This window comes from Opisthocomus hoazin, chromosome 27 (assembly GCF_030867145.1).
Source record: "Opisthocomus hoazin isolate bOpiHoa1 chromosome 27, bOpiHoa1.hap1, whole genome shotgun sequence".
NCBI lineage: Eukaryota > Metazoa > Chordata > Aves > Opisthocomiformes > Opisthocomidae > Opisthocomus > Opisthocomus hoazin.
Window position 1 is genome coordinate 4,088,068 of NC_134440.1, and position 13,192 is coordinate 4,101,259.

At 48.9% G+C, this 13,192-nt stretch overlaps 2 protein-coding genes across 2 annotated transcripts; one reads left to right on the forward strand and one right to left on the reverse strand.

The window, feature by feature from the left end:
* Positions 1-2,271: 2,271 nt before the first annotated feature.
* TMEM38A (transmembrane protein 38A) lies at positions 2,272-8,799 on the reverse strand. Its single transcript, XM_075443970.1, has 6 exons — positions 8,602-8,799; positions 6,372-6,528; positions 5,619-5,803; positions 4,902-4,989; positions 4,678-4,795; positions 2,272-4,366 (listed from the first exon to the last, which is right to left on the reverse strand). Exons 1-6 carry the CDS (start codon positions 8,723-8,725, stop codon positions 4,145-4,147), a joined length of 894 nt encoding a protein of 297 aa, XP_075300085.1. The 5' UTR covers positions 8,726-8,799; the 3' UTR covers positions 2,272-4,144.
* Positions 8,800-8,862: 63 nt separating this feature from the next.
* On the forward strand, positions 8,863-11,357 carry SMIM7 (small integral membrane protein 7). Its single transcript, XM_075443971.1, has 5 exons — positions 8,863-8,953; positions 9,056-9,097; positions 9,183-9,235; positions 9,928-10,018; positions 10,594-11,357. The coding sequence occupies exons 1-5, from the start codon at positions 8,928-8,930 to the stop codon at positions 10,607-10,609; spliced, it is 228 nt and encodes a 75-aa protein (XP_075300086.1). The 5' UTR covers positions 8,863-8,927; the 3' UTR covers positions 10,610-11,357.
* Positions 11,358-13,192: the final 1,835 nt, after the last annotated feature.

Consider the following 13,192-nt stretch of genomic DNA (forward strand, 5'->3'; position numbering starts at 1 on the left):
CTCCTATGTGTCCCACGTGCTATTTGGGCTGACCCTCTCAGCATGGATCTAGTGCTTTACCCCTTTAACGCCCCATACAGCCATGAAATAGGCTGCAGGAAGACATTTGGCAGCTATTCACCTGGCAAGCGTTAAAAGGAACAACTTTCTATTGCTCAGGAGATGGCCGAGGTAACATCCAGCTTTCTCTTCTGGGTCTTTCCGCTTAGTTGGAGTATATAATTTGGTTCCTGTTTGGACAGAATGTGGAAGAATGTACATAGTGTCATTAAAAATAAAAGGGGAAAACAAGAGCGCTGGTTGCTCTAGCTTCACGCTCTGTTGTATTGGCTTTGTCCTTTCTCACATAAGCTCTTCAGTACAGGACTTCTTTCCTTCGGCCTCCTGGGTCATGAACTGAACTTACTTCAGGTCATTTACTGTGAAGAATTATTAATGTTTTCTGTAAAATTATCCTATGAGTTTGGGGTTTTTTTCTATGAACACAGTAAGGGCTGTAAAGCTTTCCCTGTCTGTGCAGCTGATCTGCAATGATGAAAAAGCTGTAGACACCGGGTTTGGCTCACTTCATGTAACAGAAAAGGGAAACCTGTCAATCAGCAAGAAATGCTGAGAGCAGCAACTGAAACACTTTGCTTTTTCCATCAGGCAACCAGGACCTCGTTGAGGATTAAACCTGCTGCTAAATTTAGCTGCATCTCACTAGAGTTAGTATCAGGAGTTATCAGATCAGAACATCTTTGGAGGGAATGACGTCTGTCCTATGGCAGTCTAAGCCCTGACATGCTTCTCCCCTGCCCTGTGCTGCAGGGGAATTTGGAGCCAGGAACATTCCGCACAGCCAGCACGCGTGGGACTCCCGAGACGTCGTGGGATTTTTCAAAGCACTTCACATGCCTCCTCTCATCAGCCTGCTCGTTTATTGTTCTGTCCAGGTCCTGAGCAAAACAAGTTCCTAGTACTGCAGTGGATGTCACAGGAGAGTAGAATGCTTAAACCACATGAAACGTTCTAGTGCTTTTTTCTGGAGGGTTTTTTAATATGCATAAGGCTTGCACTGACCTTCTTTTCCATTGGTTGGGTCATACAGAGACTTTAAATCCCACAGTCCAATACAACTTACATTCTCAACTGTTCTGATAAGTTAAGGAGTACTAATAAACATTTTAGAAGAGTGAGAACTTGGGGGAAACAAGTGAAACCCTTCAGAAAATAAATAGCCCTTTGCAGGTCCTTGTTTAGTGAGCCAGGTAGATCGACTGCATCATGTTTTCCTCATCACTCCCATCTCTGTGCCATAGCAACAAGTTACTCGTCCCTCTGGGAAATGCCCCTTTTCATTCTGCTTGGAGCAGAGTCTTGAGGAAGAAGCATATGTAGAGGTAAATTAGGGATTCCCAGAAGTGTAGCAGCAGCCCTGCAGAACCCTGTGTCTCTGCAGCAATGGTTAAAATACGCCGCTTTTTGAAAGATCCAGCTTTGCTTCTTGGGATGAAGGACACCTGTCTGGAATTGTACCACAGACCACCAGCGCTGAGCCATGGAAATTCAAGAAAGGTTCCATCTCTCTCACTATGAAAGGCTTCACTAAATGAAATTTGTGATTCTTCTTTATGGCAGTTGCTTTCTCAATACTAATCCCATTCCAGATAAGGTACTTTGAAGGTGTACAGAGCTTTAATTTCGACGTCTCTTGGAGTACTTCTCCTATCTGTTCTTGGTTAGCAGCTGTGATTTGACTCCAAAAGACTTTGAAGAGCAAGGGCCCTGGCACTTAAAAAGCAGCAGCTAAGAGTACCACGCTAAATAAATATTCACACTAATTCAAAACATTTTGATTTTTTTCAGTTTTAAATAGAAATACTGAAACTCCATATAAATATTCTAGAATGGTGCGTGTGTGCTTGTATGCGCCTGTGTATATTTACCTGTCCCAGGTGAATGTCCTCCTTCCTCTTACAGTGACAAATGGAAAGAGAGAGTCAACTGGTATAAACACCAAAGGAAGTTAAGTGTCCTTATTTCCCTCCCTGAAATCTCAAGAAGTCTGCTTGGACACCACCATTACGAATACAACAAAAGCAATGGGCGTTTTACCATGTTATTTGCATTTATAGCATGCTCACGCATACTCGTAGGACATCGCAAAGTCTGATCTCTCTCTTCAGTTCGAATCATTTTGTCATCGGGTCAAGGAGACTTTAAGTAGATCAAGGAGCGTGTGGCTTCCGAGACTGGCGAGAGCAAAAGAAACACAGGGATTTCCTCAAGTGCCAGTGCACAGTCAGAGTCACTTCACAATTTTTATTTGTTGATGGCTTTTATAAAACAAAACTCCCATTATCAGACATGTCATAAAACATTTATAGTCTTGTGCATGCTAGTGATACATCAGGTTTCAGTAGACCGGTATCTGCAAAACCAGACAGCTGACTTGTCAGGTAGAATTCCTGGCTTCTACTGAAGGGGAGGGAAACTCACAAAATTAAGGCACTGTCAAAACCCAAGCTCACAAATCATTTGACCTTTTGTACTGGCTTTCATCTGGTTATACATAAGAATTTTTTTTTTTTTTAGTAAGTGTCGATTTTGAACAGGGACGCAAAAAAAACCACACACCCCCTGCTTTTCTGAAATCCTCCTGTTTATATTCCCAGTTGCAAGAGGACAGCAAAATGACAGCCTTATTGCGAGGGACGGCAGTATGCTGCTTGACTGAAAGCCCAGTGCTACATCCCCAGGCGTGCCATTTTCACCGCAGTGATCCCAGCCCTTGGATGATGACACTTTTAAGGACAAAATCAGATATAAGAGCAGCTTAAAACTAGTCTAAAAGCCAGTATTCACTAAGCAGAACGTGCACAAACTGACAGACTCCTCCCTGAGCCATGCAAGGCATTTCATATTCTTCTTCACTCCTTGGGCACAAGCTGCTTTCACAGACCAGTAGTTTGGCCGAAAGGGAGCTACAAAGGATGATCACTGTCTTGGGCTGGTGTGCTTTTATCAGTCCTTTAAAGCAGTTTTAAACAGCTGGTGTGAAATCCACTTCTTCTGTCTTAATATCTTAATTTCAGAATATAGGAAATGTTCCTTCCTGCATCCTGTGAGAGTGCTGAGGCTGTTCTTGAGCACACCAAAATCACTGCTTCCAGCACAGACCAGCATGTAGCTGTGGGCTTAGGACCATACTTAGAGGTATCCGATCTCTATAGAAAGATGCAACATTTAAAAAAAGCCAGTTTCAGGTCCATGACTGAGGTGCCCTGGCAATTATAAATAAATAGTAATAAATACTTACACTCACACACCTTTCTTGTATCCCACAGGATTACAAACAAACCAGAACCATGCTTCTTCCCTAGTTAAATACGATCAGGTTTGAGGTGGGACACAAGTATTAACAGTGTGCAGCAATGCTACACAACAGTTCAGAATAATAACAGTACCAATACGTAGCACTCGGAGCGTTTCACAGCTTCAAAGCTCTTGCAAACACAGACTTAGTTAAGAAAGCGACAGCGTTCTAGCCATTAAGAATCAGAGGGAACTTAGGTGAGAGAAACAGAGTTTGGCTAGGACACCAGAGTCGATGTCCTTATTGCATACAAAATGTCACATTAATTGGAGATATGGCAGATGTGCGAGCTAGGAAAAATCAGATCAGGCTCATATGTGACCATTTTTTCCTTGAGTTTGAAATCCAATTTCCACATTGATTGTGTCGAAACAGTTTGTTGTTTTGGTAGACATCAAAAAGGTCAATGAAAACTCAAAGGAACTTATGAGTTGCAGGAGCACAAACCATTACCTCCATTCATAAATAAACACAGTGAAAGATTTTACATCAACTGAAAATGCTGCATGATAATTGCTGACAGCTTGGGAACTGGCACCCACTTCTCATCCTGGCACAAATCTACAAATCCCTGAAGATATGATCAGAGCAGAGACAGACACCAAGAAGCAAGCAGCAGCACAGAGAGCACAAATGAAATTCAGGGACCCGCCTGGCAGTGTCCTGGCTTCCACCTCTCCTCTGGAGTCTGAGAGAGAAGGACTGGAAGGTAAAGGAGGTCATAGGTGGTTTTGAGACTCGGCTCTGGAAGAATTTTCTTGGCCTATTTACTGTGCGGTTGCTTTTTTATTCAGCTTTTTTTGCTTTCCGTTTCCTTGTGCCTTCATTTAGCTCCTCTTTTGACTTTGCAGGAGGAGGCGGAGGATGGGAAGCCTCATGGGAGGCCCCGTGGTGATCATGATGATGACTACTGTGTCCGCTGGAAACAGAGCCAAAGAAAACCGGGCAGAGGAAGCTTTCCACTGGAGCAAAAGGTGAGGCGTGAGAGTGAGTTGCCGTCATCAAAACCTGCCGTGCAACAGGGAATACTTAAAGATCACATACACCAGCTATGAGATATACTAACTAGTGAGGAGCATTCCACTTACCCCAGATAAAAGTCCCTATTGCTACATGACTCAAGTCTGTATCACAAGGATCTCGTACCATACTGCCCACATGATGGAGAATTTAGCCTATAATTTCCTGAGCAGATCTTTCCTGGTATGTACAGCCCATGCCTTAAACAGTGCCTTAGGAAGGTGAACACCCCCAGCTTAAGTCTGTACCCTTGCTCTGGTTCTGTAGATTTGTTAGCAGCAAACCTGCTGTAAACTTACCTTGCAAACTATCATGAACATGGTGAAAAAGAAGATGAGGTTGGCTTCAGAGACAGGGAGCCAGCGAGTTTGTTGCAGAGTGAAGAGGACTGTGCCATACAGACTAGCCTTTGTAGGGCTAGAAGAGAAATAAAGATATTTTCTAGGAGGTTTGCATCCAGTCCTGAATGGTTCTTTAAATTCCACTTTGGGCCTGACAGAGAATTTACAGGCTACCTACTTACAAGGACATATGAAGAATTTCATTTGTTCCTGGCTTCCAGACCCCACGCAGCAGTTGCTCAAAGTTAGACATCAAGGCAACACCAGAACCTGCGAAACAGTAACAGCGAACAGCTAGAACTGCCACTCCAGAAGAGCGCTCTGCTCTCTCTCCTAGATCCCCGAGGGCTAAGGATAACCTAAGGGGAACAAAAGGTCCATGACACTCTTCCCAAATTTTAAAGTTAGCCTAAAACAACAGAGCAGGGCAAGTTACTTTATAGAAAGTGTTTCCTGATGCAGGGAAAGGGCATTTGCCTCTGTTCTGGTTAGTGATGCTCCAACACTTGCTCCAAACAAAAGCTAAAGGAAAACTGACTGGGCTATTTCAACACTGATCAAACCCCCCTGAAAAGAGACAGGCGAGGCCAGAGGCAGTAGAACATGGGAGAAAGAATAAAGAATTCCCAAATTCTACACCCGTATTCGATAGTGACTCCAGTTCTTCACGCCCCCATTAAAGTTAGATGGTGACTCAGCTGACAGCCATTCTGCAAGCAGGAATAAATTCCTGTGTTCTCAGGAACGCGACTGAGCGAAGCCAGCTGACCCCAGCCACTAGCCAGCCTGCTGCTCCGCACTGCGCGGTGTGGTCACCTTGAGCTTCCCTCAGGAATTCTCCCGTCCCTCCCCCAGGGCTGGGTGCCTCCCTGCTGCGCTAAGAGTATCTCGCGTGTCACCTTTGACCCATCCCGTAGCCATCATAATGAACCACCCGTGGTGGTAACGGTGGTGAGCGTGGTGGACCCCAGCTGCGATTTTGCGAACTCTGACCACCTCCTTCATTGCCACAAAGATGAGCTTCACGGGCAGGAAGCTTACACACTTGTAGAAGAGGTTCATGGGACAGAAGAATATCAAATACCTGGAACAAAACCACAAAGAGTTTAAGGATCCATTTGTTTGTCCTGATCTGGGACGTAGGGAGAGGATTAAGAGTACTGCGGTGTCAGCCTGAATTCTGTCAGGGAGAAGGAAATGCTCGTTCTGTCACACAAAAGCATTTAAACCCACATGCACCCAGGAACTTAAACCTGGAGTAACCATGGTTCATTTGTGCACATTTCACTAACATGACAGAGAAGACACCCCCAGATCCTCACTGCATGCCACTCCTCTACTATCCGTGGTATCGGTGCGTGCACGCTGCTTTTGGGATTTGGCCACAGTTCAGCAGCGGCAGCTGTGAATAGAAATGCCCGGCGACTGGGCTGGACCCAGCCCATACAGTCAAAGCACTGACAACTGGTCAGAGAAACTGGAAACTACATCTAGGAATGCAAAAGACTCAAAGACTACCTCACCCCACCTCTCCTCTCCTCAGTTAATCCCAGCAAGATAACACATGCGTGTCAGAGTAACTCCCGTCGCGCCGGGTGGTTTCGTACGCAGCCAGCAACGACGCCTCATGCTTAGAAGTGCCAAAGACTCACCAGACCGCTGTGGCCAGAATGACACTGGCGTTATTACTGAAGTAATCGATGGGTGATTCTCCAAGTAGCAGATCAGCAAGTATGTAACTTCCGAAGCAGTGGAGCATAGCACAAAGCCAGGAGGCAAAAGGGCTCCTGCGAGACATCTCCACGGCTCCTGTGAAGCAAAGGCTAAATGAGAAGGCGGATTCAGAAAATAAGCAGAAACTTCAAGACCCTCTAAGGAAGAGGTTTGCAGTGCATGTTTTCCAACAAAATAAGTCAAAGAAAAGTGCTTATAAAACAAAACCCCCAAATGTGTATTCTGTGAAGCCTGAACAAGTGCCAGAAATTGTCAAGAAATGAGAGGTGTGATCATAGCTCACAGCCCCCCGCAAGGTTTCCCATGAACTGAGTCAGTGGAAGTTTATGGACTGGCGAAGAGTTTCTCTCCTGTATTTGCGACTACTTACTGCTGTCAGAAAGAACAATTTTCCCCTTGAAATCAATGTCTTTTTACAGTCTAAAAATAAAATGCATACTAGTACCATTCTCTCCATTGCTTCAACCTAGGTGCCCTCTAGAATTCATGAACAATCTGTTCAGCTCTTTCTTTCATTCATAAGATAACCTGTAAAAACAGAACAGTAATTCTTAATCTTTACTTGAAAGAAGAGGATTTGAAGATTCTCCCCTGCTCCTGTACTAGTTTGGAAATGCCCTCTGAAAATACAACTAGATATTAAAACAGTGTTACTATTTGGTCGTACGTTATGGTCTCCTCCCACAACCTTCTATTGGCTTTTTTTCTTCCTCTAGCCATTTTCATCCACCTCTGAACTTCTTCAAGGAAGTCTCTCAAGAACATCAATCCTGTAAGATCGTTTCATCACCTTACACTGCTCCAGAGATCTTTGGGCAGCGTTTCAGATACCAAACTCTGTTCAGTAAGCCGGTCACAGGCGGTCAAAAAAAGAGAATGCTAAAATGTTGTGTCAGCATCACTAACAGCGGCCAACCTTAACCAGTGGTCAGTGAGTCGGCGTGCGCTGCCGCTGGGCCTGCTCAGACTCCTCCAGCCCTGGGGACACCTGAACCGGCTGAAGGCACAGTGAAAGCGGGACAGCTGCACCAGCCATTATATGAACCTTGTTCTATAGGGACCTGAAGTTTCTCTTGAGGCTTAAATTTAGCAACGCTCGTTTTTCTTTGGCTCCGCGAAGCCATGCTGTCTCCAAGGAGGAAACGGGACATTGCCGTCCTGACACTGATCTTCAGCGCAGGAGCCGTGGGATGAAGCAGTGCTGGAATCCAGCGAGAAGTACACCCCGGCCTTATCCAGTCCAAGTGGATTACTGGGCTTGCATATTTTTAAAAGCTGTTTTCATAAGGGTCGCCTGGTCACTGTTCTGTTCAGGACTTCACGCTGGAAGACAGCTGTAAGCGATCTCGAAAACCCAGCACTGCTGTTTGTGTGGAGTCTGAACAGAACAGCGCGTGGATTGCACAGCGCAGAGACCGGACAACTGGAGGGCTTCCAAACCCTACCGAAGCGGAGTTGGGTTTCCCCCTCAGCAGTTACACTGAAACTGTTACAAGCAGAGCACACGACGAGTGCGCACACTGTCGAACATACACAGAGAAAGCGGCGTTCGGAAAAGCCCAAGGCACAGTCAGGCTGCAGCAGGGCAGAAAGTGGAAGCCGAGATGCAGATCTATCGATCTTTACAAGATAAGCCCAGGAGAACAAACAAAGCAAGGTCAGGTCGGGTGCCTGAGAACAGGTTACGGCATGGTCTGGAAGGCGGGAAAACACCGAGGTTTTACTTCCAGCCTTTCTGTGTATAAATAGGAGGAGAGTATTGCCACTGAAATAGAAGAGCCAAGCAACCGGGCAGAAACGTAACACGGAGTCCCGGGACAGCAGCAGAGAAGTGGCTGAACTTCAGCATTTCAGCGTGCCTGGAATCCAGTCTGCAATAAAACGCGGGAGGACGTTTCAGAATCAGTCGCCAGTTCTGGGATTCTTCTGCCCTGTAATGCTCGGGCGCCTGTCAGAGCTCCGAAGCCGCAACGCAGCGGGGCTGAGCCCCGACGGCTCATCGCATGCACGGCAAACCCGGAGCAGCCCGGCGGGGCGACCGGAGGGGGCACGGAGACCCCCGGTGCAGGCCTCGGCGCCTCCCGGCCCTTCCCCCGGTCCGGCCCCGACTGTCGGGGCTGCTCGAGGCGGGCGCGGGGCCGCACTCACCCGGCTCGTACTTGAGGTAGAGGACGGAGACGATGAAGTAGGCCGCGTCGAAGAGCGGGAAGACGGGCAGGGCGGCGAAGGCGGCCGCCAGCTCCCCGAGCTGCAGGGCCCCCGCCAGCTCCATGGCGGCGCGGCAGCGGGCAGCGCCCGGCCAGGCCCAGGCCCAGGCCCCGGCCCCGGCCTCCGGCCTCCGGCCCCCGACCCGCCTCCGGAGGGACGGCCCGGAGCGCGGCCTCGCCTCTCCCGGGGCTGCGGCGGCGGCGGGAGGAGGGGCCGGACACCGAGCAGCCCCCGCCCCTTCCGCTTCCGTCGCCGCAGCCGCCGCCATGATCGGGGATCTGCTGCTGTGCGGGTAGCGGAGCCGGGCCCGGGGGGGGTGGCTCGGCTCGGCTCGGCTCGGCCCGGCCCGGCCCGGCCCGGCCCTGACGGCCTCTCCCTCTCTTCCCCCCCGCAGGACGCTGCTGATGAACGCCGGGGCCGTCCTCAACTTCAGGCTGTGAGCGGGGCTGGGGGGGAGCGGGGAGGCGCCGGGTGCGGGGCCTCGGCCCGGTCTGACGCGGGCCCCCCTCGCTGTCCCGTAGGAGGAAGAGGGACGCGGAGGGCTTCGGCGAGGAGGCGAGGGAACCCACGACCGGTAACGGAGGGGCCGCGGAGCGGGGTCCGGGCGCAGCCTCCCCCGTCCCCACGGACCGCTCGCAGTGCGGGGGGAATTCTGCGTGAAAGCCTTTCTGAGGCGCCAAGAACAAGTCCAAGCCCGTTAGCTTGGGCTGGGAATCACTCGGGGGCCGGCATCGCCGGTTTGCTGACGGGCAACCTAAAATTTCCTGCCGGGATGTTTCCGTACGGGCACACCAGCCCGAACTGTGGATCCCAGGCTGGTGACTGGGGAAGGAATACAAAAATGCGCATTATTTTCTGCATTTTTGGCTGTACAGCAGGGCGTTACTGCCGCTTCCAGCCCGCCTTCCATTTTAGTGTCTGCGCCCGCATTGCTCCTTTGTGTCTCTGCTCGTTTAAAAGTCTTAAAATGATTTTGACCTTCTGAAAACGATGCATGACTGAAAAGTGATAGGAAGGCTGGGAACTACAGCAGAGGGCTGTCCTACCCTTTCTGTCCTTTCTTGTTTATTTTGCCGCATGCCCTTACAGGGGGGCACTGAACATCATATGGATCATCCACCAAAAGCTTCATCTTTCAGTCCATTGTGCTCTGACATTTTGGGTTTTTTTTCCTGTGCCAGTTGCTTATGTTTTTCGGGTAGTGTTGAAAATGGGACTTGTCCTAGGGGTTTTTTTACATCACAGGTTTCTCCTCTTGATTTTTAGGTGACAATATCAGAGAGTTTCTGCTGAGTCTCAGATACTTTCGGATCTTCATTGCCTTGTGGAATGTCTTCATGATGTTCTGCATGATTGTGTAAGTACCGCTGTGCAGCATCTCGCCGTGCTTGTCTGAAGTCGTGTGTTGGGGAGTTTCTTGCACATGTATTTCTTCTCTGATCTCCTTCTCTCCCACTCTGTTGTTCTGTAATCCCTTTTCATTTCACTTGTTTATTTCCATTTTCCAAGAGACGTTGGTTGACCTCAGTGCTTTGCTGATCTGGACACCTGTAGTGCACAAAAACCTTCTCTGCCAGCGCGCGAGTCGTTTAGCCTCAGATATGGCGTTCCTTCCTGTGGGTTGCTCAGATAAAACGTCTTTGGGGTCAGCGTTTCAGTTTAACTTTTGGGATGTTCTTCATTTTAGGGGGGGGGGAACCCACCAGGTGATAGAACGGCATCAGCCTTGAGAAGAGTCCCTGGAATCAGCAGGTTTCGTTCTGACAGGCAGGCGAGCAGGCGGCTCTGCTTTCCCTGCGGGAGCTCTGTGGGCTGACGGGGGGGGGCAGAGCCCGTGGCCGGGTGTGCGCTGATGGAGTCAGAGGGGCGTTCGCATGACTGCTCCCACTTGTACCCAGTTCTCATCTACTCTTTTTCTGTTGCACCCACTAGGTTATTTGGATCTTGAGAGTCATCCACAAACATGGCTGTTAACTTGGAAGAGACTTTTGGCTGGAAACATAACTTTTCTCTAAAGTAAAAGATTATAATGCTTTCAAAACACAGCCCTGGGATTGTGGCCTGTTCTTGGGCACAAACCCCCGACACGCTCGAGGGCCAGGACGCGTTCATCCTGTGCAGCCCGTCCGGTCTGATGCGGTGCACGCTGGCTCCCTTGCTGCCAGGGGGATTGAGCCTTTAGGCCCCTGAACCAAAATCTTCAAAGTAAAATTCTTTCAACTTGACTTGAAATTCTTTTACTAGGCTTAGAGTGCAGTGCCTAGTGTGCAGGGTAGAAATGGAGCATGACTGAAGACCACGGTCGTAAAACTCTGCCTCGTTCGTCACCCCAGCTCGTCACGTGTCTGCCAGCATCACCATTGCTGAGGGTACTTGGAAGTTGCGCTTCTCGAGCCTCATTTTTATAAAGCTGAGCGAAGTATCGGTGTAAATTCTCACTATTCCCTTTAGTTTCGTTGGAGAAATACAAAAGGATGATTAAGAAAAATTGGATTCTCACCTTCTCACTGTTTTTCCAACCAAAAAAACTTTTTAATTAGAATTTCAAAGATAAGATTTTTTTTTTCCTAGGCGATATGTAAGGGATTTTGAATAGGGAAAATAGCAAAAATAATTCTATAAGCCAGTGCTAAGGAATGGTTTTGGAATAATATTGGATTTGGTCAAATAAAGTTGTTCTGTTTAAGGGAAAAATATATATTTGATGCCGTGTTCATTCTGTTACAGGAGAAATCAGTATTGGTGTGTTTGGAGAAATTTTAACTCGTCTTCTAATTGTGTCTGGCTTCTTGTGTTACTTTATTTGTTCAGTGAGCTGCTTTGCCCAGCATCACCAAGCTGATTTAAAAGAGTGTGCAGTGCCGGGTATCTTGTAAATCGAACTGCAAACTGTTAGTGGAGCTTCCTCGGCTTCAGTGTCTTCAGCTGTCCGAGTGTCGAGGAGAGAGGGGCCTCATGTCAATGATTCTGGGGCTTCACAAATACCTCGAAGGCTGGCTGGGTGCAGCTGAGTGGTGAGACACCAGTGCTGGGGCCCTCGAAAAGTGTCTCCCTCCTTTGCATCACCTGAAGTTTTCATGTTAAAGAAACACGGAAGGGAAGGGTAGCTCTGTTCTTTCAGGGAAGGATGGTTCGAGGGAAGACGCGTTGCTGTAATGAACAGTGGAGAACGTACGGAGGAAAGGATCCTTCATGCCTGGCTTGTACTGTACAGAAATGCTTCAAACCCAAGGTTAAATTTAAACATATTCCGTGTCTGTAATTTCTGTATTTTGTATGTTAACCTTTTTCTAATTCTTTTAAATGAGAGAAAAAAAAAAACCTAGTGTGCTGCCTTGTCATAGCACCCAAACAAAATCCAGTGCTTTATATAGTGCTTGGAAAAAACCCCTGTCTTCCCCTGCAGTGTAACAGGGAGGGCTGGCAGCGCCGTCAGTGCGTAACCCGCCGGAGGACGCGGCCACGCTGCGCTTGGGCTCGGGTTTGGACTCAGGGGTTCAGTTCTGACTCAGAAAAATGGTTGGTCCTGAGCAGAGCTGACAGCCTGCTTTCAGAGCAGCGCTTAGAACATGGTGACCACAGGCAACAGAGGATGATCAAGCTCTGCTGGGAAAGGAATATGGACAATTTTATCGCTCTTGAATAGATTGGGTGGCTTACTAGCGTGCTGTCACCTCAAGATTTCAGTTGTTCAAAAGAAAGTTGTCATTCATCTCCTAAGCAGACGCTTTAGAAATGATCAGTTAACTTTAAGCTGCTCTTAAATGCTTTGGAAGGTGTAAATGCTGGGCTGATGGCTGCTGGGCCGGTCGCTTCCCTAGGGGATGCCGGGTGCCCTGTGCTGGGAGGGTTTCTGTTGTGTGGCTGCTCTGGTACCCAGTCCAGTTTTGTACTACAGGCATCCGAAAACCCGACTTGCTTTTTAATTGCGGTTCCTTCCAAATCCAGGAGGCGAGAGAGGCGAGAAGGTGGCTGCTGTCGGTGAGGAACGTTTGTCCATGCAGTTTCTGGAATCACAGAATCACAAAATGTTGGGGGTTGGCAGGGCCCTCTGTGGGTCACCCAGCCCAACCCCCTGCCGAAGCAGGGTCACCCAGAGCAGGCTGCACAGCACCGCGTCCAGGCGGGGCTGGAATATCTCCAGAGAAGGAGACTCCACAGCCTCCCTGGGCAGCCTGGGCCAGGGCTCCGTCACCCTCAGAGGGAAGAAGTTCTTCCTCGGGTTCAGCTGGAGCTTCCTCTGCTTCAGTTTGTGCCCGTTGCCCCTTGTCCTGTCGCTGGGCACCACTGGACAGAGTCTGGCCCCATCCTCCTGACACCCACCCTGCAGATATTTAGAGGCATTTCTTAGGTCCCCTCGCAGCCTTCTGGCTCCTTCCAGATTGAACAGCCGGCAGTCTGCCACCGCTGCCTGCCCCGCTGTTCTGAAAGGAACGGAAACACCAAGCGCTGCTGCTTGGCAAAACCAAAGCTTTCCGTCATTTTTTTTCCAGCACGCACCGGGACCGCGTCACCCTCCCGCACGGCCCGT